The following is a 26850-nucleotide window of genomic DNA, read 5'->3' on the forward strand; positions in this document are numbered from 1 at the left end:
TGGGGATTGATCTGCTGATCCCCACTGAGCAGGTGGGTGACAGGTTGGTCTCCACTCACTGTGCAGACAGACCTGTAAGATCCCCGCTCTCCTCTATGGGAGATCGGATGAAAATGGACCTCCTGTCTGTTTTCACCCAATCCTCCAGACAGATGGAAAATAGGGTTACCATCCGTCTGGATTTCACGCACGAACAGGATCGGATTGGATATTAGCGGGTGTCAGCAGACATGTCACTGCTGACATCCGCTGCTCCATAGGGGTGCATGGAGCATCCCTGTGGATGAAAAACTGACAGGCGGACCTGATCGAAAATCCATATGAAAAGGGCCTTCGAAGTTGATTGACTACCATGCACAGCTCAGCAGATTCTGCATTTTCCAGTTTTAGTAAATCAACCCCAGTTTGTATACACATGTACAGTGGCATAAACGCGCTTATGCATATACAGTACATATGTGAAATTCTCCTTCATCCTCTTCTAGCTGCCAGTGTTTCAATTTATATGTATACACTCATATTTACTTGCATATACACATAAATTACTTCATGCAAACATAACATTTTCCTTTTTTGTTGTTTTTAATGCATTGCTGTAGATCTTTATGCAGTTGTTTTTTTTTTTTTTTTTTAACCTGTGTGCAAGACCCCTAATGATTGTTACCTTTGTCCCTATAGAAAACAACACAATCATTTTGGTGCACAGACCCTGAAATCCAGCATCCTCTGGCCTGGGACAATAGCCTTTGTAAGTTTGAGCAACAAAGTAGCTTAGTGGTTACTTCTACCTTTCAGCACTAGGGTCCTCAGTCTAAATTCTGACCAGCATACTACCTGCATAGAATTTGCATGTTCTCCATGTACTCACATGGGTTTTCTCCGACTACTTTTGTTTCCTCCCACACTTAAAAAGACATACCATTAGGCTAAATGATTTCTATCTAAATTGGCCCTATTATGTGTATGTATGAATGTTAGTTAGTGACCTTAGATTGTAAGCTCCTTGCGGGAAGGGACTGATGTGAATGTGCAATATATATATATATGTAAAGTGCTTCATAGATTGTCGGCACTATATAAATACCTAAGATACATTTAGCACTGCAGTTGTCTTCGATCATGTCCTCCTTGTATGAATGAACAAACTTTCTGTCGATGGGCCAGTAACCTTTAGCTGACCACATTAAAGTAATACTAAGGCCCCTTTCACACTTGTGCGACTTGAAAGTGGCGCAATTTTACAGCGAATTTGACTGGGCTTGAAGCAATGCCTATGTCTTTGGACCTCAAAACGCATTAAAATCAGGCCAACGTAGTGCAGGGACTACTTTGAAGTTTCTGCAACTTTAAGTTGCGCATATATGAATAGGTATCATTGGAAAACATGGCGAACAACATGTCGTGCAACTCTGATGTCCAAAGTTGCATGACAAGTTGCACAAGTGTGAAAGGGGCCTTAAGCTAAAAATGTTTTTTACCTTAAAGCATTCTTTGCATTAGGTAAAAAACGTTTTTTATTTCAAGAGCATTGGCACAACCATCAACCCATCCCCACAAGGCAGGTTGCTAGGTGTTATCCTGGACTCTGGACTCTCCTTTCAACCCCACATCCAATCACTTTCAAAAGCTTGCCACCTCAAACTCTGCAACATCTCCAAAATACTCCCCTTCCTAACCCATGACACCACAAAGCTCCAAATCCTCTCGCTAGTTGTCACTAGGCTTGACTACTGCAACTCCCTCCTCATTGGCTTACCTTTAAATAGGCTATCCCCTCTTCAGTCCATCATGAATGCTGCTGCCAGACTCATCCACCTTACCAATCATTCAGTGTCTGCTACCTCTCTCTGCCAATCCCTCCATTGGCTGCCACTCACCCAATGATTTAAATTCAAAATACTAACAACAACTTACAAAGCCATCCACAACTCTGCCCCCTGCTACATAACTAATCTAGTCTCAAAATACCAACCAAATCATTATCTTCGCTCCTTGCAAGACCTCCTGCTCTCTAGTTCCCTAGTCACCCCCCTCCCATGCTCACCTCCAGGACTTCTCCTGAGCCTCTCCCATCCTTTGGAATTTCCTACCCCAATCTGTCTGACTATCTCCAACTCTATCCACTTTTAGGCGATCCCTTCAGAGAAGCCTAATCTGCATCCACCCAACAACTGTACTTTTATTTTCTCCTTCAGCCCATTCCCCACAGTTAGTACTTGGGCCCTCTGATTCCTTCTGTATTGAATTGTATTGCAACTGTACTGTCTGTCCTCACATTGTAAAGTGCTGCGCAAACTATTTAATCCTGTATAATAATAAAAAACATTTCTCTGCCCTCCCCCTTTCCTGTGTGAAGAAGAAAAGAAGGGACAGAAGATTGAGTATTGTGCATGGCTGCATCTCTTTTCCCTGAAAAAGCCTGATTGGGCGAAACATGTCGGTTTCTATGTCCTCACACATGTGACGCTGCCACGCCCGGTGACTTTCCTGGCTTGCACACAATATGTGGACATCTATGCAGCCTGATGGTCCCTGATGTCTCCCTGGAATTATTTCTACAGTGAAGGCTTGAGGAGGTCCTGGATGTAAGAGATGTTATTGCCATCTAGGACTACTCTGCACATAAATTGACTGCATGTATGTTGGGATTACTGTGCCCCCTGGCTGAGGTTTAAGTGGTGACTGCCTTGCATAGGAGTAGCATATAGCTTATGCCACTTTAACTTATTGGTGGTTTTTCACTGTTCATACTCCATCAGCCTGGATGTCAACACTTGGTTAAACAGGCAAGCACTTTTCCAGACTACCCAGTAGACTTCTAGATGTGAGTGTGTGCGGGACAGATGAGCAGCTGCCATAGTGACGAGACAACATCTTTTTAAATTTAAGTGTGGTGGTAAATTTTTTTTCTCTTTTAACTCTCCTTTTTGTATACATTTTTTAAGTTTCTCTCGATAAAGCCTTGTACTACTTATGCTGCATGGGCCCATGTATAACTTCCTGTGTGGGCTGCCCCTAGCCCTGTTTTTTGGTTTATGCACCTGATTCATTGTGACCACACCCTCTCATTTTATAGGGAGTCGGCGGTAGGTTGGTTGGCTAATGGTGATACTGTTATGTTATAGTTTTATCACTTATTGAGACAATACTATGTGGTCCTTGGCAGTGCTTTTTAGTGGCTGCATCTCTTCTCCCCTCTCTTCCTCCTTACACAAGGACTAGAACAGCGGGCGGAGCTAAGGTGGCCATAGATGGTTCGAATCGAGATTTAAACCATGTATGGGCAGGCTGAATGTACCAAGTTGAATCGATCAACTTAAGTACAACCAGCCTGCCGGATTTTACATGCGATTATTGCTAGCGGCTGCCGGCTGGTATAGCCACTAGCAATAATCACTGTCTTCTCCCAGCGGGGAAAGCTTCCCCCGCCATGATTGCAGGAAAGTAATCAGCTCTATGTACGGCCTGCATAAGTCCCGCTGTGTGTGTCTATGGAGCATGTCTGCATAGACACACAGCTCAGGAGCAAGCAGACACCATGTGCCCCCAAAGCAAACGGCTTGCTATGGGGACACACAAAGAAGAGGAGGAGCCAAGATAGCCAGTGGGAGACCCAAGAGGCGGAGGTTAAGGGAGGCTCTGTGCAATACCACTGCACAGAGCAGGTGGGTATAACATGTTTGTTATTTTAGTTTAAAGGAGCTGTAAAGACAGAAAGTTTATCCTAATGCATTCTATGCATTAAGATAAAATGCTATGTGTGCAGCAGCCCCCCTCAGCCTCCCTAATACTTACTTGAGGTCCCTCTCTGTCCAGCGATGTCCACGAGTGTCTCAGCCATCTGAGATTCTCCCTCCTGATTGGCTGAGACACAGCAGTGGTGCCATTGGCTCCTGCCGCTGTCAATCAAAGTCAGAAAGCCAACCAGGGGAAAGAGGGGGTGGGGCCGGATCGGGGCTCTGTGCCTAAATGGACACAGGGAGCTGTGACTTGGCTCAGGTGCCCCAATAGCAAGCTGCTTGCTGTAGGGGCACTTAACAGGAGGGAGGGGCCAGGATCACAGAGGAGGGACCCTAGAAGAGGAGGATCTGGGCTGCTCTGTGCAAAACCACTTCACAGAGGAGGTAAGTATAACATGTTTGTTATTTTTATAGAAAAAAAACGAGACTTTACAATCACTTTAAAAGAAAAATAGACTTTAGTACTAATTTTAAAGTAAAGCTTCCTCTGTAACTTGTAACTGTAGGTAAGCCCATGATAAGGTTTACCTATAGGTACTGTAAATACCTCCTAAACATGCATATATATGTATATGCATGTTTAGGAGGTATTTACAGTACCTATAGGTAAACCTTATCATGGGCTTACCTACAGTTACAAGTTACAGAGGAAGCTTTACTTTAAAATTAGTACTAAAGTCTATTTTTTTTATATATAGGAGATATTTACTTAGCTTGCAGCCAGTGACATCACTGGCGCATGCGCTCTGAAGGAACGGCCACCTGTGCCGTTCCTTCAGAGGCCTGTGCCATGAACGCCGGCTACCGCACGCATGCGCGGGAGAGACGTCATCGCGGTTTCGGCCAATCAGATGGCTGGAGGACACGAACAGTGAATGAAGGTGGGTGAACATGTCGGGGGTGTCAGCGGTGAGTGGGCGGCGCTGCAGGGGCTTCGATCTAAGGTAAGTATTTCATACTGAGCTAGAATGCGATGCATACTAGCTCATTATGCCTTGGTCTTTAACGCTTTTTTATTTTATTTTTTTTTGAGGTTTACAAACTCTTTAATGGGGAAATCCATCATCAAAAATGGATGTTCACGTCATGCCACAGCATTTCTAATGAAAGGTCCATCTCATGTCTAGGCTAACCTTAAACTAACTACACATACAGTATTACACTCAGATTGTACAATCTGGTTTAAAATTAGAATCAGCTCTGCGTATAAGAATCTGCAGCAATGGATATAAAAATAGTGTTTAGATTGGTCCTTGCACTACAGATGTAAGTTAATAAAAAGCAGATTGTATGAAATTGCCCAGACTGTGGCCAGCTTTGAACAGTGTTACATTTTATCCTCTAATGTTTCTAATAATATACATTGTACCATACTACAGAAATACCACAGCACTGTGTGACATTACTCATCCCTGTATGTTAGCATATTTTCTGCAGATCGCATCTCTGTGTGATCTATCTTCCAGCGCTATGCCAGAAGTTATTTCACAGAGCCCCTATTAAAGTTACATACTTAGAGGAGTTAGAATGGTAGGAATGTAATAATGTCTGTTGTTCCAAGTGACAGAACAGGTAACATAAGCGTTAGTGAATTTCACATAAAAGAAAAATGTAGGAAGCAGAAAAGTATAGCTTAACCTCATAAAAAGAATATTTTTCTTGAAAGACAATCCTGAAAACCTACTGATTAGTCCAAAATACTGGGAATGAATTTGGCAGCACTCTCTTTTCAATATGTAGCACTATCATGTAAAATATATTCATTCTGTACTGTATGTACATCCTGATATGTATCGGTTCTCACATATGCGAATCCACTGTGGGTTCCCGCATCGCCCCTAACTCCCAGGCAGTTCACACTATCATATGCAAATCGCTGGGGGCGTCAATACAAAGTTAACGACACCCCCAGATCAGTTCGGACATGAATCGGATCGCATAGGTGTGAACACCCATGCGATCCGATTCTGGTGCGGACCCAAAAAAAGTGTCCTGTGCGACTTTGGTCCGAATGCGATGCGAATTTAGCCATACAATCTGTATGGCTGAATTCTAATCGCACAGACATCGCATGTGATTTGCAGAGCAGTGCGCTGTGAATCACATGCGATGTCTGACATCACATATGTGTGAACCGGCTCTAAACCCATGTACAAAAATGTATCATATTGCAGCTTACCAATCCTTAGATGTGGTGTTTGCATCAGTTTTCTTTTTTAAGGATTTTTTTTCTTTTATATTCAAATGAGGAACCAGCCAGTAACACAATTTCTGTCTTCAATTTCAATCAGTGTATGGCTAAGGGCTCTTTCACACGGGCGTTCCGTATGTCCGTTTTTCATCCCATCCGTTTGCGGATGAAAAACGGACATAATGTATCTCTATGTAAATACGGATGCCATCGGATGATCATCCTCTGACATCCGTTTTTTGTCAGTTCAGTTCAGTTCAGTTTTTTTGAACGGAGGAGAACCCTATTTTTTCTTCCTTTCAAATAACGGAACGGAAGCAAAAACGGATGTCAGTGGTGTCATCCGCAGACATCCGTATTTACATAGACATGCAAACGGATGGGATGAAAAACGGACATACGGACCGGATGACACAAGTGTCATCCGTGTCCGTTACAAAAAAAAAAAAAAAGGACCTGATCGGGGAAAAAAAAAAAGGAACGCCCGTGTGAAAGAGCCCTAACTTTGGATGCACTAGCAGATTTATATGGACTTGACTAACAATTTGAAGTTGAACTCCAGCTAAAACTTTTCAAGCAGTTACAGCAACCTTTTTTTTTTTATTATTTGGAATAAAGGTTTTACATAAATAAATAAAAGATGATCATTGTAAGTACCCAGGTCAGTGGTAAATGGTTTGTCTCAACCCTCTAACTTAGTGGTCTTCAAACTGCAGCCCTTTGCTCGCCTTTATCCGACCCTTGGAGCACCTTTCCTCCCACTGATACAAGACACTATCCCTCCCACTGACACCAACAATGGGACATCATTCCTGCTACTGACATTAACAATGATACCAATTATGGTGCACTATCCCTCCCACTGATACCAATGACGGGGCACTATTCTTTCCACTGATACAATGATGGGTATTCCTCCCACTGACACCAAAGATGGGGCACTATGGCTCCCACTGACACCAAAGATGGGGCACTATTTACTCCCTCTAATGACAGGACAATTTCTAGTCCCAATGGCCACAGTTTTGCCCCCTTAGGTCTGAAGAACAGGAAACTGGCCCTTTGTTTAGAAAATGTGGAGATTCCCTGCTCTAACTGCTACATCTGTAGAACAGCTTGGTCTGTTAATAGAAGCTGAAATGTCACAGATTTACCGGCCACATCACCAGTTAAAATAGAGGAAAATAGCATAAAAGATATGATCAACAAATTATCTCAATGGTGCTGATCGATTCAAAGTGATCAATAACTTTTCACCTCTGGCCATATGATTCAGTTTGGTTGAATATGATCTAAATAGAGTCAAAATCAGCAGTCTCCAAATTGTGGCTCTTAGCTTGCCTTTATCCAGCCCTTGGGACACTTTTCCATCCACTGACACAAACTATTGGGCAGTATTCCTCCCACTGACACCATCCAAACTACACAATTCCTTTCATTGACACCAATGATGGGGCACAATTACTTCCACTGACACCAATGATGGGGCACAATTACTTCCACTGACACCATCGAAAGGGCACAATTACTTGCTTCCACTGACACCAATAATTGGGCACAATTACTTCCAATGACACCATCGAAAGGGCACAATTTCCCTGCATTGATACGAGTGTTGGGGCAAAATTCCTCCCACTGACACCAATGATGGGGCATTGTTTACCCCCACTGGACCCCAAGACATTTTCTATTCCCACTGGCCCTAGTCCAGCCCCCCTAAAGTCTGAAGGACAGTAAACTGCCCCTTTGTTTAGAAAGTTTAAAGATCCTTAGCCTAAATCAATCAGAAGGGAGGTTATGGCTATTTGATTGTTTTGATCGAATCATTTATCGAAGCATGTATGGCCAACGAAATAGTGGCTATACACACTTTGATTTTAGTATCCAGTTGATGTGTGAGTCGATTAAATCTGCCAACAACTGAGTAGTTATAATTTCCCATCCAATGATTTAACCTGACCATACATGATTCATTTTTATTTTTTTTTTTCGTTCAATGGGTGGGTTCCACCCCGAATGTGAATCCTAAATCTTTCAAAAGCTGGATACACTCTGTACAACTTTTGCTGTATGTTTTCCTTTAGATTTACCTTCAACTATGTAGTGCAAAGGCCTGCCTGACCGAATAGACATTGAAAGTGTTTAGGTTTGACCTCATATTATATGGTTTAAGTAACTCTAAAGGAACAAAATCTATAGAGAATTGTATAGTGTGTATCCAGCTTTACTCAGCTATTGTATTCTGACAGGAGGGGAACTCCCCTGCCATAATACAATGATCAGTGTTGCCAGTGGCACTGATCATTCAGCAAAAAATTGACAGATTGGTTGTACACAAGTTAATTGATAGGTTGACTTGTGTACAACCAGCCTGCCCCCATACCTGGATCGATCGAAATTTAAAATGAGAAGACAACCACAGCTCAGGTGAGCAATCCCGATGCTATGGGTGCTGGCCCCGGCTCGCCGCCGCTGCAACAGTTTCTACTTCATTTTTTCTGGATCGAAATTTAGGAACTAGTTAAATTTCGATCCATGTATGGTCAGCACTAGACTCAGTTTTGATCAGATTCGATCAGCCAGGGTAAAAAATAGGGTTGCACCGATACTAGCATTTGCACGAGTACTCATACTCGTGCAAATGCTCCGAAAACCTGAAACCGATACCTTTGCGGTGTGATTGGAGCCCATACAAAATGAATGGGCTCAAATCGCACCATAAAGAATTGCATGCGATTTGAACAGCAATGCGGTGCGGCTCCTGTCTGAATCCCATGCTGTTGCCCGCACCACTCCTGTGTAAATCAAGCCTCATCATAGTGACGTCCTTGGTTCACACAGGAGCAGTGTTCAAATTGCATGCGATTCTCTGCAGTGCGACTTGAGCCCATTCATTTTGTATGGGCTCAAATTGCACCGCAAAGGTATCAGTGCTCGGAGAGTACTTAACCCGAAAGTATTGGTACTCATATTCGCCAGTAATAAAAAAAAAAAATATCGGTGCATCCCTATCCACAGAAAAGGGACAGCAGAAAAAGGCCAGAGTAGTCAATTTTTTTGTTTTTGGTTTGTTTCCTTTTTTACAGTAACTTTTTCTTTTCAATATGTTTATTAAAATTTTCCAAACAAGTGTCCAAACATACGGACTACACAGATAAGCCTAGTACACTTGATGAGATTATCAGACAAATGAGCGTTTGTTTGTTTTTTTTGCACTCTAGTCTCCGTATCAAAAACAAATAGGTTACTAAAGTAAAAAAAATCCTCGTACGACAGAATAAAAATTCAGACGTGATGTAATCTATCTGCATTGAATTTTCGGACGAAAACTGTACTGATTAAGCGAAAATCGTACAATCTGGTATTGTACGAGAAACATTTTCATGTTTGTCCCTTCGGAAAATTTCGAACGAAAGCTGTGTAGCAACGATCAGATTATCGTACGATCGCGTCGAAAGCGGTATTTTTTGTACAATATTCTGATCGTGTGTACGAGGCTTTAGGCAAATGATTAAAATGATTAAAATAGCATAGTCGTTCCATCCAATCAACAAGTGTTAACAAATACCAGTTTAAACATTCCATGTCTGATTCCTCCTGTATTGAATTGTATTGTAACTGTACTGTCTGCCTTCGTGTTGTAAAGCGCTGCGCAAACTGTTGGCCCTATTTAAACCTTGTATAATAATAATAATGTAAGATATGTTGGTTAATCAGGGTTACCTCAAATGTAGTTTTGGTATCAAGCATTCCACGAGGACTGTTACATAATGGGTGTATTGCGGATGGAACCACCTCTTTTGTGTAAAATCTCTAAGATCTAGATTATGTATAGGTACATATTACTACAATGATTGGGGTGTATGCACATTTACACATAACCTAGGCAACAAGGACCAAGTTATTACGTTAACTTTCTCTAGATCTATCTTTGTCCCAAGCATGTTTGAGGGTCGGTTCACACTGGTGTGATGCCAGACACATCGCATGTCATTCGCAATCGCACCGCATTACTGTGCAGATTACATGCAATGTCTGTGCGATGCAAATTCAGCCACACAAACCGTACGGCTGAATTTGCATCGCATTCGGACCAAACTCGTGCAGGACCCTTTTATATGCCCGCACTGGAATCGGATCGCATGGCTGTTCACACCCACGCGTTCCAATTGTGGCAAACTGATTGTGGGGTTATGTTAACTTAACATACACTCTTCAATCAGTTTGTATGAACAGGCTGCGATTTTGATGCAGTGCAAATGTGCAGCGAATTTGCATCACACCTAGTGTGAACTGGCCCTGAAGCCATTTACTGCTGACTGGTGCACTACCTCTGCTGGAAGTTTATTCCAAGCATCAACTACCCTTTTAGTAAAGTCAAAAACAATCAATAGTTTGGCATTGATGGGCAGCACTGAGATGCTTTGTCCATGAAGAGGATTATATCTTGATTGGTCTGATTGATTCTACCCGATGGAAACGTGAGCGATCACCTACAATGGTAATTCATGATGGTATTCTATCCATAGAAATCCACTCCTCACCCCATGTGTGGCATATCAATCAAACGGGTTTTTCAACTATAGCTTGGTTATACCCATCAGAAAAGATTGATCAGAAAAAAATAAATAGTTGATTTCTTGAAGTATGTATGGTAGCGTGTATATATAAGTATAGATAAATATATATATAAACTGTTGACGCTATATAAATCCTGAATAATAATAATAATATATAAATATAGGTAAATACAGATTATATATATATATATATATATATATATATATATATATATATATATATATATATATATATATATATATAAACTGTTGCCGCTATATAAATCCTGTATAATAATAATAATATATAGGTAAATACAGATTATATCTATATATATATATATATATATATATATATATATATATATAGATATAATCTGTATAAATTATAAACTGTTGCCGCTATATAAATCCTGTATAATAATAATATACAAATATAGGTAAATACAGATTTTATATATATATATATATATATATATATATATATTTATTCCAAGCATCAACTACCCTTTCAGTAAAGTCAAAAACAATCAATAGTTTGGCATTGATGGGCAGCACTGAGATGCTTTGTTCATGAAGAGGATTATATTTTGATTGGTCTGATTGATTCTACCCGATGGAAACGTGAGCGATCACCTACAATGGTAATTCATGATGGTATTCTATCCATAGAAATCCACTCCTCACCCCCCTGTGTGTGGCATATCAATCAAACGGGTTTTTCAACTATAGGTTGGTTATACCCATCAGAAAAGATTGATCAGAAAAAAAGAAATCAATGATTTCTTGAAGTATGTATGGTAGCGTGTATATATAAGTATAGATAAATATATATATAAACTGCTGACGCTATATAAATCCTGTATAAAAATAATAATATATAAATATAGGTAAATACAGATTATATATATATATATATATATATATATATATATATATATATACTGTTGATGCTATATAAATCCTGTATAATAATAATAATAATATATAGTTAAATACAGATTTTATATATATATATATGTATATAAACTGTATAAATTATAAACTGTTGCCGCTATATAAATCCTGTATAATAATAATATATAAATATAGGTAAATATATGTATCCTGTATATTAATAAATATAGGTAAATATATAATACATTTTCATTGAGTAATGCTTTGAAAGTGCTGGTCCCTGTTATGTAAGCCTCTCCTGCCCCAATGAAGGATATGGAGTAAAAGAGGTGCTCAGTCAGTCAGGATTGTTCCATGACAGAAGAATGTGGAATCATCTCCCACCTCGCAGTCCTGGGCTTGCTGGGCACATTTCTCCCTCCATCATTTCTCCTAACACAGGGGTGATAAATCAAAGAAGAGTAAAGGAAGTTTGGACGACTTACGGATTGCTGGTCGCACTAGAGCAGCCGCAGAGGAGCCCCACAATCCAGAGGAGAGTCATATTGGGGAGCAGAGTCCACACGCAGTGCCCCGGCAGGGGTGACCGTCTTCCTGTACAAGCGCACACACACAGCACAGGAGGGGGGTGGGGGGAGTGTGCCCTGCGGGTGTGTGCTCCGCTCTCCCCCCCCTTACTTGGTTTAACCCTTGTTCCGACTTGTCCTGGAAATAATTTCTTCTCCTCAGGAGCCCATCACTTCTGCACGCCGCCCTAACTTTCTGCTCTCAACTCCGTCTGGTGACTTGTATAAATGAGGCTGATGGGAGGGCGACTGTGACCAGCCAAGCCCCGAACTAGGGCGGGCTGGGCATGTGAGGAGGGAAGAGAGAGGGAGAGAGAGAGAGGGCTTGGCCCTATAAATCACCACAACACAGACCCTTTAAAGATCTATGGCAGGCTCCCATCTCCCTCCTCCCTACTGCCAGCTCAATGAATGACCTTAGAATGGGGGAGAGGAGGATGTGAACAGCTAAGGGAATTCCCATTCATCCCCCCCCCCCCCCACCCCTCCCTGGTTAGTGCCAGGGTGAGGAAGGCTCAGGTCTCCTCACTATCCCGGAACCTTCCGGAATCTATCTATGGTCACCATAAAAAAAAAATATACAGTAAAAACTTGTGGTTTGAAAGCGAGCAAAATTTTTATATAAATTTTGACTTGATAAACAAGCGATGTCTTGATATACAAGTATACTGAACAAAATTATGAACACAACACTTGTTTTTGCCCCCATTTGAGCTGAACTCAAAGACCTTAGAAAACCGGGATTCATCCATGAAGAGATCACCTCTCCAAAGTGACAGACGCCATTGATTGTAAGCATTTGCACACTCAAGTCAGTTACGACAACAAACTGCAGTCAGGTCGAGACCCGATGAGGAGGACGAGCATGCAGATGAGCTTCCCTGAGACGGTTTCTGACAGTTTGTGCAGAAATTCTTTGGTTATGGAATCAGATTGTTGCAGCAGCTGTCCAGGTGGCTGGAGGTGAAGATGCTGGATGTGGAGGTCCTGGGCTGGTATGATTACACGTGTTCTGCGGTTGTGAGGCCGGTTAGATGTACTGCCAAATTCTCTGAAACGCCTTTGGAGATGGCTTATGGTAGAGAAATGAACATTCAATTCACGGGCAACAGCTCTGGTGGACATTCCTGCAGTCAGCATGCCAATTGCACACTCCCTCAAAACTTGTGACATCTATGACATTGTGCTGTGTGATAAAACTGCACATTTTAGAGTCTCCTTTTATTGTGGGCAGCCAAAGGCACACCTGTGCAATAATCATGCTGTCCAATCAGCATCTTGATATGCCAAACTTGTGAGGTGAATGGATTATCTCGGCAAAGAAGAAGTGCTCAGTAACACAGATTTAGACAGATTTGTGAACAATATTTGAGAGAAATAGGCCTTTTGTGTACATAGAAAAAGTCTTAGATCTTTGTGTTCAGCTCATGAAAAATGGGGGCAAAAACAAAAGTGGTGCGTTCATAATTTTGTTCAGTATATATCAAGAGAAGCGCCTCCAAGTGTAGCAATATGGTTACATTTAATGAAGGTTCAACATTTAGCAACTCATGGTTGATGATTAAAACAGGCACATCTAAGTATGCAGGCATCCAGGGTAAAGCTGTCCACATAGACCATCCTCTGCATTGCCATCGGCATCATCCCTTTCACACTGCATTCCATGAGCGCTTCAAGCCTCACTTTAAGATCGCTCTACTGCAAGGTAGTCTTGTAGCCCCCCTTACATCAAAGTCCGCACAGAGTCCCCCCTTACATCAGAGTCCGCACAGAGTCCCCCATTACATCAGAGTCCACATAGAGCCCCCCATTACATCAGAGTCCGCACAGAGCCACCCTTACATCAGAGTCCGCACAGAGCCACCCTTACATCAGAGTCAGCACAAAGCCCCCCCTTACATCAGAGTCCGCACAGCACCCCCATTACATCAGAGTCCACATAGAGCCCCCCATTACATCAGAGTCCGCACAGAGCCCCATCTTTAATCAGAGTCTGCACAGAGCCCCCCACTTACATCAGAGACCCCCCTACAGAGAACCCCTTACATCAGAGACCCCCCTTACATTAGAGACCCCACAGAGCCCCCCTTACATCAGAGACCTCCCACAAAGCCCCCTCTTACATCAGAGGCCCCCAAAAGGCCCCCTTACATCAGAGACCCCCACAAAGCCCCCCTTACATCAGAGACCCCCCACGGAGCCCCATTACATCAGAGACCCCCACACGACGCCCCCCCCCTTACAACAGAGACCCCCCACGGAGCCCTCCCTTACTTCAGAGACCACCCACAGAGCCCCCTCTTACATCAGAGACCCCCCACAGAGCCCCCTTACATAAGAGACCCCCCCACAGAGCCCCCCCTTACATCAGAGCCCCCCATTACATCAGAGAACTCCCACAGAGCCCCCTTTACATCAGAGACCCCCTTTACATCAGAGACCCCCCTTACATCAGGAGCCCCCCCTTACATCAGAGACCCCCACAGAGCCCCCTTACATTCATTTTATATAATGAGGCAGGAGAGAGGGTGAGCTTACTCACCCCAGGATGGAGGCTCGGGCTGTCTGCAGCTTTTCTCCTCTGGGTTTAAACTTCCCACCCACACATCCCCGGGGAGTGTGGGCAGCGCAGACCCAGGAGGAGAGGGGCGAGAGGAGGAGGGGCAGACGATCTCTCTATCTCTCCTCTCGTGTCCCTGCAGAGAGGAGGAGGAGGGGGGGGGGGGAATCTGTCAGCGGCGGCTCTGAGGCTGAGCTGTGAGAGATACATAGCTCATCCCTGCAGCCGGCGGCCTGTGTTGACCCTGTGCGGGCCGCGGTCACCGCCTACCTCCCGCTGTACGGCCTGATCATCAAATGCCGATGGCCAGTCCGGACCTGATAATGACAGTGCCATTGTACACTCACTTTTGTTACATTATAACATTTTTATTGCTATTTAAAAACTGAAGGAAAAAGTTGAAAATTCAGATGACTAAAATACGACTAAGGCCCCTTTCACACTTGTAAGACCTGAAAGTCGCATGACTTTGACGTAACTTGAAGCAATGCCTGTGTAATCTTGAGATCTATGGACCTCAAGCCACATCAAAGTCAGACCAAAGTACGGTAGTGCAGGGAAGTCGACAATATATGAATGGTGCTCATTGGAAATCATGGGGTACGACTTGTTCTGCAACTTTGCAGTCCCAAGTCGCAGGACAAGTCGCACAAGTGTGAAAGGGGCCTTAAACTAAAACAATTCAGATGATTAAAACACAACTAAAACTAAAATAGCATTTTAGTCAAAAGAATATAACTAAAACTAAATCGAAATTTGACATCAAAATGAACACTGCTTACACACCTAACTCCCAACTGTCCCTGATTTCAAGGGACAGTTTACAAGGAATGTAAACATCCCTGGTGACAGTAATATGCAGTGACAGGTACTCTTTATGGAGGGTCCTGGGGTCTGTAGGACCCAAAACCCCTCCTCTGCACTTAAAAGCATTTTATGAAGACTGTCATTATTTTAAAATCTGGTGCCTTTAAGGCTCCAGTAACCAGAAGTGATGTCATTACATCGCTCTTGGGTTTCTACATCAGAGACCCAACCATAGCCGATTCCAGCTTTGTTCAGGTCTTCGGCCAGCCTTACGTACGCGACGTCTGGTCGCTCGGGCCTCCCGGCAGAATGGGAGACCTAAGCGGAGCGGCAGGGGGAACGGTCCTCCAGCTGCTTGTAATAACAGCTGAGCAGCTGCTTAGCCTCACTGCTTGTTATTACAAGAAAGCCAACTGCCAGCTCTAAAAAACAGTACCGGGGTGATGCCTGTAGCTGCAGGCATCACTTCGGTAGAATAACTTAAAGCAATATCAACCATATCGGCAAGTTTGTGCCTGATACCGATACTTCAAAAAAAGTGAACATCGGCCTCCGATAAACGGTCTCACCGGTATTCTGTCTATCCCTACTTAATACCATAAATAATAACATGCTATTAGATTTTTTTACTCCAGGAGTATATAATGAGTTTGGAAATTCTAGAGAAACGCTTAACCACTTGACCTTTAAAAGGTTTAAACCCCCCCTTCATGACTAGACCATTTTTTTGCGATACAGCACTGCGTTATTTTAACTGACCATTGCACAGTCGTGCAATGCTGTACCCAAATAAAATTGATGTCCTTTTTTTCCCCACAAATAAGGCTTTCTTTTGGTGATATTTGATCACCTCTGCATTTTTTTTTTTTTTTTTGCAAACAAACAAAAAAAGACCACAATTTTTGGAGAAAAAATAATATTTTTTACTTTCTGCTATAAAACACATCCAATAGAAAATGTAAAAAATCAAATGTATTCATCCATTATGCCAATATGTATTCTGCTACATATTTTTGTTAAAAGAAATCTCAATAAGAGTATATTGATTGGTTTGCGCAAAAGTTATAGCATCTACAAACTATGAGATAGATTTATATAATTTTGATGTATTTATTTTTTACTAGTAATGGTGGTGATCAGTGACTCAACCAGGGACTGTGATTGACACTTTTTACACTTTTACGGGGACCAGTGGCACTAATACAGTGATCAGTGCTAAAAATATGCTAATGACACTGGCAGGGAAGGGGTTAACATCAGGGGCGATCAAAGAGTTACAGTAAATGTGTTCCTAGGGAGTGCTTGCTAACTATGGGGGGGGGGTGCTTGTACTGTGAGAGGGCAGAGATCCATGTTCCTGCTTAGCAAAAACACAGGATCACTACTTTCCCTTCTCACAAAACGGCGATCTGCCCTGTTTACGTAGGCAGACTGTCGTTCTGTTTCTCTCCCAAAAGATAGGCGGATCCTGGCAGGCATCGAGCCCGCCAGACCCGCTAATTGGCTCCCGATGTGTGCAAAATCAAATACAGGTACATCACTTTGCACAGGAAAGCAGCCGTATATGTACTGTATAAGGTCGGCAAGCGGTTTTGTCCACCTTAGCTCCGGAACAGTGTTCTTCTTGTCAAAAATATTTTAGTCTACAAAATTAACACTATTTTAGTCAGCTAAAATATCACTAAAACAATTCAGATGACTAAAATACGACTAAAACTAAAACAATTCAGATAATTAAAATACGACTAAGGCCCGGTTCACACTAGTGCGACATGTGCTATGACTTTTAGAGCACAAGCCGCATAACAAGTCGCGCCCTAATATGTGCAATGTAACCGTTCTAATAGGAGCGACTTGAGTCGCTCCGACTTAGAAAAAAGTTCCTGCACTACTTTTGATGCAACTTCGGCACAACTTGCATTAACTTCTGTTAAAGAAGTCGTTTGCAAGTCGTGCCAAAGTCACGCCTGGGATGTCAGCTTCAAAGTAGAGGCAGTGTGAATCAGGCCTAAAACTAAAATGGTATTTTAGTAAAAATACTATGACTGAAACTATATAATTAGAAAGGAATTCTAGACTTTCTATGCACCAATGATAAAAACAAAACTGTTATTAGTAACAATTACAGAAAACACGTGTAGACATGATAAAAATGCAGTTCGACTGCAAAAAAACATATCCAGCTCTGACTGCCGCGTTAGGGCTGATATAAATCCCTGGTAGTTTCCCGCTGCAGAGTTGGAGTATAGTATTTTTAAAGATGAAAGCTCAACATGTTTCGTGATATCTTGCTTCTTCAGGAGCTTATTTTATATTTTCTAATTGGATGAAAATATGTCAGTAAATATATCTATATTAAAACAAAAACCGTTTAGAAAAAATACTGACAAAATACACTGCCTAGCCAAAAAAAAAGTCGCCACCAAAAAAAAAGGTCACATACTCTAATATTTAATTGGCTTTGATTATGGCACACATTCACTGTGGCATTGTTTCAATAAGATTCTGCAATGTCACAGGATTTATTTCCATCCAGTATTGCATTCATTTTTCATCAAGATCTTGTATTGAAAAATCCATTGATGGAATAACCTGGTCATTTAGCATATTCAGGTAGTCAGCTGACCTCATTCTTTGGGCACATGCACATGCTTAGTTTAGTTAGTTGCTTAGTTAATTCCAGGTGGCGACTTTTTTTGGCTAGGCAGTGTATGTATACATTACAGAAATAAGAGTGAGAAATATAAATTCGAGCTGTTTGAGGTCCCAAGGCTGGGAGCCAGCATGCATAATAGAGACAGATGTGGGAAATATCTAAAAAGAGAAAAAACATCGTAAAACGCAACCCCTATAGGGAAAAGAGGGGTTTTGTTGCATAAGTGATAAGTACAAAGCAGAGACCACCACCAACCATAGGGCTGCAAAGGGGTACATAGGAAGTTGCTGACCTACCCAGGCCAATGTACTCAAAAGTACAGGGATTGGTCGTTTTATCGGAGTAAAAAAAATGGTGCTTGGGAAATTTATAACACTTGCAAAGACTTAGGATACCATCTAGGAATGCAAGAAAAAAAAGATGTTTAGAATAAATTATATATACCAAATACACAATTGAATCGTCCAAAACATAGCCGTTTAAAGGAATGTGTAGGAAGGGTGGAGGGGGGAAGGTGAAGAAAGGGAGGGGAAGAGAGGGAGAAAGAGGGGAAAAAATGAAAGGGAGGGTGGAGGGAGAAAGGGAGGGAGGAGGGGACAAAAGGGGAGGAGAAGGGGGAGGGGCAGGGAAAGCTTTGGTCTAGCGATTTTGACTGGACTTGAAGCAATGGTAAAAAAAGGTTTGGGGTGCACCCGCGCTATGGATAGCAACACAAATACTGAACCAACAGTTTCAAATTCAGAATGTGGGGATCAGATGGTTATGCTGCCTCCAACTTACCACAAGGGTAAAGAAATGTAGGGGTTGGGAGGTGTTGGTATGGGGCGCTACCACCTTGCACAGCGAATTTCTTCGTTGTATGTGATCCAAAGATGAAAGTGCACAGTGCTTATTGGTGAGCAGATATTGTGCAAATTAAAATTATTTTATTGTCAAAATCTTAAATGTGCAATATAGTGCAAAAATATAAAAAGACGGTAATTATCGTGTATCGATTGGATTGTACCGTATATGTATCACTCATCGGATGTAAACAATCATATATAAGTGACCAGTGCAAAAAAGTGCTAAGTGCAATTGAGTGATTTAAACAATAAATTCTTTATTGTGGCCTCCTTTTAAAGAGGAAACTGACATCCGTGGTGAATATTACAAACACTATGCAGTGTAAAGTGAGAGAATAAAACGCCTGTTGCGCGTGTTGAGAGTGAGGAGTGCTAATACCGTGGGTAAAGCACTTACCAATGTCCTCTCCCTTCTCACTCTAGTATACTTTATCTCCCTTCTCCTGATGCCTGTAAGAGCTGGTTGTTCCGTACATGTAGTTGCGCTTGCATCTAGGGAGTCAGTGTACAAAAGACCAAGAGAGCTTCCGTTGCGTAGTATAGTACAACATTGAGGGAAAAATTAGTATCGACTCACTGTTAGGAAGTTCACCGTCAGCTTGCTTGGTGTGTCTCCAGTGTTCGGCCATGCGGTGCTTCCGCGTTCCACCGGCCGGAGCCACCTAACCGGAAGTGACGTATGACGCTGCTTTGCCGCTCTACGCGTTTCGTCACTGCGACGTCATCTGGGGCGGACTTGAAGCAATGCCTATGGACCTCAAAATGCATCAAAGTCGAGCCAAAGTAGTGCAGGGACTACATTGAAGTCTTTGCAACTTGAAGTCACACAGATATGAATGGCACTCATTGGAAATCATGGAGTACAACTTGTCATGCGACTTTGCAGTCCCAAGTCGCAGGACAACTCGCACAAGTGTGAAAGGGGCCTTAAAGAGACATTGTCTATTTATTACCTAACAATGGAGAGTAAGGGTTTAAAACCAACAGACTTAACCAGTAAGACTAACAACATTAAACATGCTTTGTCTATTTACTTTTAGACCATAAGGGATTCCAGTTTGGAGACAATGGGCTTTACAGGCAAAACTGACATCAAATCCTTCAAAAATAAATAAAACTAAATCATAAAAATCAAAATATGATTGTACCTCATTCATTTCAGGTGGATAGGTGGCATTAAGTCATCCTATCCAAATGGTTTCTTTTTTTAATATTATCCTGTCCCAGTCACCTCCCCTGGGATCCTGGGGGATAACCTCCAGGACCAAAAAGGTGACCAGGGATGTGTTAAACTTATGGTATAGTTCAAGGCCTGCTCACCGGATTAAACATCTTTCCATTTGCTGAATAATAAACATGGTTTTGCAGTCTCTGCCTAAGTTGGTGAATGGTCTTCCCAACATAAAAGGACCCACACTTACACAACATGAAATATACCACACCTTGGGGTCCCACAGTCTGCCACAAATTGAGGGTAAAACCTCTCCACGTTTGGGAGTACAAATCGTGATCCCATATGGATCCAAGGGCAGAAAGTGCAATAACCACATCTATATACCCCTTTAATCTGTGTCTATACTCTAAGGACATAGTGACTACTAGTTAACCTATCCCAGAGTGATGTGGCACGTCGAAAAGACAATCTCTGCGTGGTCACGGATATACTTTCTAAGAGTGCGGGTTATCATGCAAGAGGTGCCAATGATTGAACAGGAAATTTCTTAGCTGTTGCTGCTGGCTTGAAAATTTGGTAATTAATTTTACAGTAGGGATGTTATGTGAGTTTGTCTAAGGGCTCTGTTATAGGTCTTACGTAGGTGTGATTTGGTATACCCCCTTTGTAATAGTCGTTGAGGTAATAAATTTGCCTGATATTTGAAATCTGATAAATGTGTACAATTTCTTCTTAAGCTGGATACACACTATCCAACTTTTGTGGTTAGATTTCCTTCAGATTAACCTTTTCTATGTAGTGCAAGGGCCTGCCAGATTGCATACAAATTGAAAGTGTTTAGGTTTGACCTCATATTATATGGTTTTGGTAAATCTAAAGGAAAAAGTCTTCCGAAAATCTTATAGTGTGTATGGCCCATAAGTCTAAAGTACTGGGCCTACGGAGTACTACGAATTAGTGCAGCTTGGTGTGCGCTATGCGCTTGTAGGATAGTGTTTCTCACCGTTTCCTTACGGTACAGGCTTGTGGCCAAACAATTCTCAGAGCCTTTGAATATTTGGAGGTCTAAGAATGTAATGGTATTTGGATGGCTTTTTACAGCAAATTTGGGTTGGCTGGTCCCTGTCCATATGATGAATATGTCATCTATATAGAGTAGCCACACCAACACGTAATTGGCGTACTCCCCCAGAGCACCATTCGCAAAAATCTTGCGCTCCCATCCCCCCAGGTACAAATTGGTGTAAGCCAGTGCACAGCATGTGCCCATGGCCACTCCCTGAACCTGGGGGTAATGGGAGCCGTTGAAAAAAGACCAATTGTGAGTAAGGATATATAGAAGGAGCTTTAGGATGAACTCATTGATCGGCCACTGGGTCCGATCCTGTTCCATGAGGAAGGTGCGTACCATTCCGACGCCCTGCTCATGAGGGATGCTCAAATAAAGTGCTTTAACATCCAAAATCAGAGCAGAGAATCGGGAGGGACCACCATTCCTTCAAACTATTAGAGTAAGTCTACCATTTCTTTAATAAAGGATGGCAACCGAGTTACATGGGGCATAAGGAAAAAATCAATAAACCTACTAACATTCCCTGTAAATTATTATTATTATACAGGATTTATATAGCGCCGACAGTTTGCACAGTGCTTTAGAATATGAGGGAAGACAATACAGTTACAATACAATTCAATACAGGAGGACTTAGAGGGCCCTGCTCGTTAGAGCTTACAATCTAGAAGGGGGGTCAAGCGAAACAAAAGGCAATAGCTGTGGGGGATGAGCTGATGGAGAAAATGGAGGTACAGTTGTCAGGTGTGGGTAGGATAGGCTTCTCTGAAGAGGAGGGTTTTCAGAGATCGTCTAAAAGCTAATAGAGTAGAAGATAATAGGACAGATAAGGGTAAGGAGTTCCATAGGATTGGTGAGGCTCTGGTAAAGTCCTGGAGGCGAGCATGGGAGGAGGTGATGAGGGAGCTAGAGAGCAAGAGGTTTTGAGAGGAACGACGAGAGCGATTCGGTTGGTGTTTTGAGACTAGGCTAGTACTGTAGCTGGGGGCTAAGTTGTGGATGGCTTTTTAAGATGTTGTTAGTATTTTGAATTTAATTCATTGGGTGAACGGAAGCCAATGGAGGGCTTGACAGAGAGGAGCAGCGGACACTGAGCGATTGGTAAGGTGGATGAGTCTGGCAGCAGCGTTCATGATGGATTGAAGGGGGGATAGCCTGTGTATAGGTAAGCCAAGTGAGATGACAAGGGAGTGAACTAGGAGCTTTGTTGTGTCTTTGGTTACAAAGGGGTGTATTTTGGAGATGTTGCGGAGGTTGAGGCGGCAAGATTTGGACAGTGATTGGATGTGGGGCTTAAAAGAGAGTTCAGAGTCCAGAACAACACCAAGGACCTTGGCATGCGGGGATGGGCTGATAGTAATGCCATCGATATTGACAGAGAGATCAGGGGAAGGGGCACATGGCGGAGGAAAGATTGTAAGCTCGGTTTTGGAAGAATTGAGTTTGAGGTAATGGTGTGACATTTAGACTGATATATCAGATAGTAGATTAGTGATACGTGAGGAGACTGAGGGAGAGAGCTGAGGGGTGGATAAATAGATTTGAGTATCGTCAGCGTAGAGATGGTATTGGAGTTGGATTGGTATTGGATTGGTATTGGTATCAGCTGACCTAGAGAGGACGTGTAGATTGAAAATAGGAGGGGTCCAAGAACAGAGCCTTGGGGGACCCCAACAGAAAAAGGAAGAGGAGAGGAGGAAGTAGAATTGTAAGTAACGCTAAAGGTGCGGTTGGATAAGTAGCAAGATAACCAGTGAAGAGTATAGTCATGGAGACCAAAGGCGTGGAGTTTTTTGAGGAAGAAGGGATGGTTAACCGTATAAAAGGCAGCAGAAAGGTCCAGGAGTAGGAGTACAGAGTAGTGTCCATTGGGTTTGGCAGTTAGTAGATCGTTTGTCAGTTTTAGGAGAGCAGTTTCAGTGGAGTGTTGAGGCCGAAATCCAGACTGAAGGGGATCAAGGAGGCTATTCTCGGCAAGGTGGTCGGTTGTAGACCAGACGTTCAAGGAGTTTGGATAAAAAGGGGAGCAGGGAAATAGGGCATAGTCTGTTAAGATCGGTTGGGTCCAGTGAGGGTTTTTTAAGTATGGGGCTGACTAGTGCATGTTTTAGAGAGTTGGGGAAGATGCCGGAAGAGAGGAAGAGATTGAAGATGTGGGTTAGAGAGCGTAGAATAGGGCCAGAGGGTGAACATAGCATTTGTGAGGGAATAGGATCCAGAGGGCAGGTGGTTAAGTGGACGTTATCAAGTAGTTTAGCAACCTCATCTATAGTAGTGGGGTTAAATGTGGGAAGTAGTGATTGCACCTGTGGGCATGAAGCGTGAAGCATGGAAGGTATCTGAACAGCAATGATTTCCTCACAAATTGTATCAATCTTCTGTTTAAAGTGGTTGGCAATCTCCTGGGCAGTGAGTGAGTCAGTGGGAGGAGGTAGTGGAGGACGGAGTAGAGAATTAAAGGTAGTGAAGAGTTGCCGGGGGCGGGATGACAAGTTGTTAATGAGAGTGATAAAATGAGAGAGAGTGTAAATGAGCCTATACTGGACACAATGGGTCTACCAGGAGGTGACACAGGATTCTTGTGAATTTTGGGCAATGTATAGAAGGTAGCTTCCCATAGGAAATGAGTATTCAAGTATGCATAAGTATTTTGATCAATAAGTCCATCCCGATAGGCATTGCCAATGAGTACTTTATGTTCTGTTTAGAACTCTGTTGTCTGAGCCACGGAATGTCGTCTGTACCATTGTCTGTTAGCGAGGATGTCCATACACATCCTTTTATATTGTTTATTGGTAAGCAAAACAATGTTTCCTTCCTTATCAGATGGTTTAATCACCAAATCCGGATGAGTTTGGCCAGAGCCTGATGTTGTGTGGGAGATAAGTTACTCTGGGGAGGACCAATAGACATGCGTTTGGTATCGATAACTGTGGCAGTGAGAAAGGCCCAAATGTGAGGATTGGTCGTAAAGTCTCTAAACATTTTAGATTTTAGTTTAAAGCGATTACCTATAGTCATTGTAGGGCAAATAGGGGTTTCATCAGAATAAGGATGTGTGTGCTGGGTCTCAGATGGTGACCTTGTAGAGTCAAGGAACCCGTTTTCTTCAAGAAGCAAAATTAGGTCTCAGAGGATTCGAAGGTCCTCCATAGTGAAATGTTTAATGCTCTCTGACAGTTCTCTGTCTCGTTCCAATCGCACACGGTCTTGGTTATACATGTAATTGAATGTCAGATTTCTAGTAAATAGATACAAGTCCTTGATCGTCTCATACTTGTCCATTTGTGCTGGTGGACAGAAAAGCAATCCAAATTTAAGTACTTCAAAGTCATCTGGTGAAAAAAAATAAGGGGTGAGGTTATTCACACTCATTTCTAAGGGGGACTTGGGTTCGTGGGAACCTGTGGAAATATATGTGTGTATAGACAGTGCCTTGCGAAAGTATTCGGCCCCCTTGAACTTTTCGACCTTTTGCCACATTTCAGGCTTCAAACATAAAGATATAAAACTGTAATTTTTTTGTGAAGAATCAACAAGTGGGACACAATCATGAAGTGGAACGAAAATTATTGGATATTTCAAACTTTTTTAACAAATAAAAAACTGAAAAATTGGGCGTGCAAAATTATTCAGCCCCTTTACTTTCAGTGCAGCAAACTCTCTCCAGAAGTTCAGTGAGGATCTCTGAATGATCCAATGTTGACCTAAATGACTAATGATGATAAATAGAATCCACCTGTGTGTAATCAAGCCTCCGTATAAATGCACCTGCACTATGATAGTCTCAGAGGTCTGTTTAAAGCGCAGAGAGCATCATGAAGAACAAGGAACACACCAGGCAGGTCCGAGATACTGTTGTGGAGAAGTTTAAAGCCGGATTTGGATACAAAAAGATTTCCCAAGCTTTAAACATCCCAAGGAGCACTGTGCAAGCGATAATATTGAAATGGAAGGAGTATCAGACCACTGCAAATCTACCAAGACCTGTCCGTCCCTCAAAACTTTCAGCTCATACAAGGAGAAGACTGATCAGAGATGCAGCCAAGAGGCCCATGATCACTCTGGATGAACTGCAGAGATCTACAGCTGAGGTGGGAGACTCTGTCCATAGGACAACAATCAGTCGTATACTGCACAAATCTGGCCTTTATGGAAGAGTGGCAAGAAGAAAGCAATTTCTTAAAGATATCCATAAAAAGTGTCGTTTAAAGTTTGCCACAAGCCACCTGGGAGACACACCAAACATGTGGAAGAAGGTGCTCTGGTCAGATGAAACCAAAATCAAACTTTTTGGCAACAATGCAAAACGTTATGTTTGGCGTAAAAGCAACACAGCTCATCACCCTGAACACACCATCCCCACTGTCAAACATGGTGGTGGCAGCATCATGGTTTGGGCCTGCTTTTCTTCAGCAGGGACAGGGAAGATGGTTAAAATTGATGGGAAGTTGGATGGAGCCAAATACAGGACCATTCTGGAAGAAAACCTGATGGCGTCTGCAAAAGACCTGAGAATGGGACGGAGATTTGTCTTCCCACAAGACAATGATCCAAAACATAAAGCAAAATCTACAATGGAATGGTTCACAAATAAACATATCCGGGTGTTAGAATGGCCAAGTCAAAGTCCAGACCTGAATCCAATCGAGAATCTGTGGAAAGAACTGAAAACTGCTGATCACAAACGCTCTCCATTTAACCTCACTGAGCTCGAGCTGTTTTGCAAGGAGGAATGGGCAAAAATTTCAGTCTCTCGATGTGCAAAACTGATAGAGACATACCCCAAGTGACTTACAGCTGTAATCGCAGCAAAAGGTGGCGCTACAAAGTATTAACTTAAGGGGGCTGAATAATTTTGCACGCCCAATTTTTCAGTTTTTTATTTGTTAACAAAGTTTGAAATATCCAATAAATTTCGTTCCACTTCATGATTGTGTCCCACTTGTTGTTGATTCTTCACAAAAAATTACAGTTTTATATCTTTATGTTTGAAGCCTGAAATGTGGCAAAAGTTTGAAAAGTTCACGGGGGCCACGGGGGACCAGGAAGTCATCAGACCGACGGACGAGCGGCGGGGATCTCGGCTGGCGATCACAGCAATGGGAGATCATCGCTGGATCGCCAGGAGAAGGTAAGGAACCCCACTGCAGGCTCTGCACATCTACCCCGAGCGTGACTCGGGGATACCGATCCTAGCATAAAAAATCCACCCCGAGTCACGCTCGGGGATACCGCTAAAGGAGTTAAACACTTCTGCAGTTTTTCTTTTTTTGCAGTAAATTAAAAAAAAAAAAAAAACATATGCATTAAGATAAAAAATACTTCTGGCTTTACAACCACTTTAAGGTGAGAAACCTTAAGGCTTCATAACCGCTTTAATGCAGAGAATGCATTAAGGTAATAAATCTTCAAGCTTTAGAACTAGTCAGAAACCCCAGACATGGAATTGAGCAAAGCACATATATTTGCAGTGTTTACTTATCTCTCTCCAAAGCTCTAGGGCTGCATTCACACCTCAGGGTTTTGAATCAAAGACAGTTTTGCTGCGATTCTGGCTGCGATTTTAAAGCGTTCCGGTGTTAACGACAAATCACAGAACGCACATTTGAGATACCGTTTGTTTTAATGGCACCCAAAATCGCAATTGTCGCGTGATAAATTGTGCTGCAATCGTGGTAACCGCATCCTGTGAAGCTTGTCGCCCAAAAAAGTTTAGGAGCTACTTTTGGGCGACATGCTTCATGCGATGTGGTTTGCCATGATTGCAGTGCGATTTATCA

At 42.4% G+C, this 26850-nt stretch overlaps 1 protein-coding gene across 1 annotated transcript in view; it reads right to left on the reverse strand.

The window, feature by feature from the left end:
- CPAMD8 (C3 and PZP like alpha-2-macroglobulin domain containing 8) overlaps positions 1-12220 on the reverse strand; it is a 472168-nt gene extending 459948 nt beyond the window's left edge. Inside the window, exon 1 of the mRNA XM_082260961.1 lies at positions 11873-12220. Within this exon, the coding sequence (XP_082117087.1) occupies positions 11873-11931 (59 nt within the window). The 5' untranslated portion in view covers positions 11932-12220. The remainder of the gene's footprint in view (positions 1-11872) is intronic.
- Between the last annotated feature and the right edge of the window lie 14630 nt (positions 12221-26850).

The sequence above is a fragment of the Pelophylax lessonae genome (assembly GCF_965119305.1).
Source record: "Pelophylax lessonae genome assembly, chromosome: 1".
Lineage (NCBI taxonomy): Eukaryota > Metazoa > Chordata > Amphibia > Anura > Ranidae > Pelophylax > Pelophylax lessonae.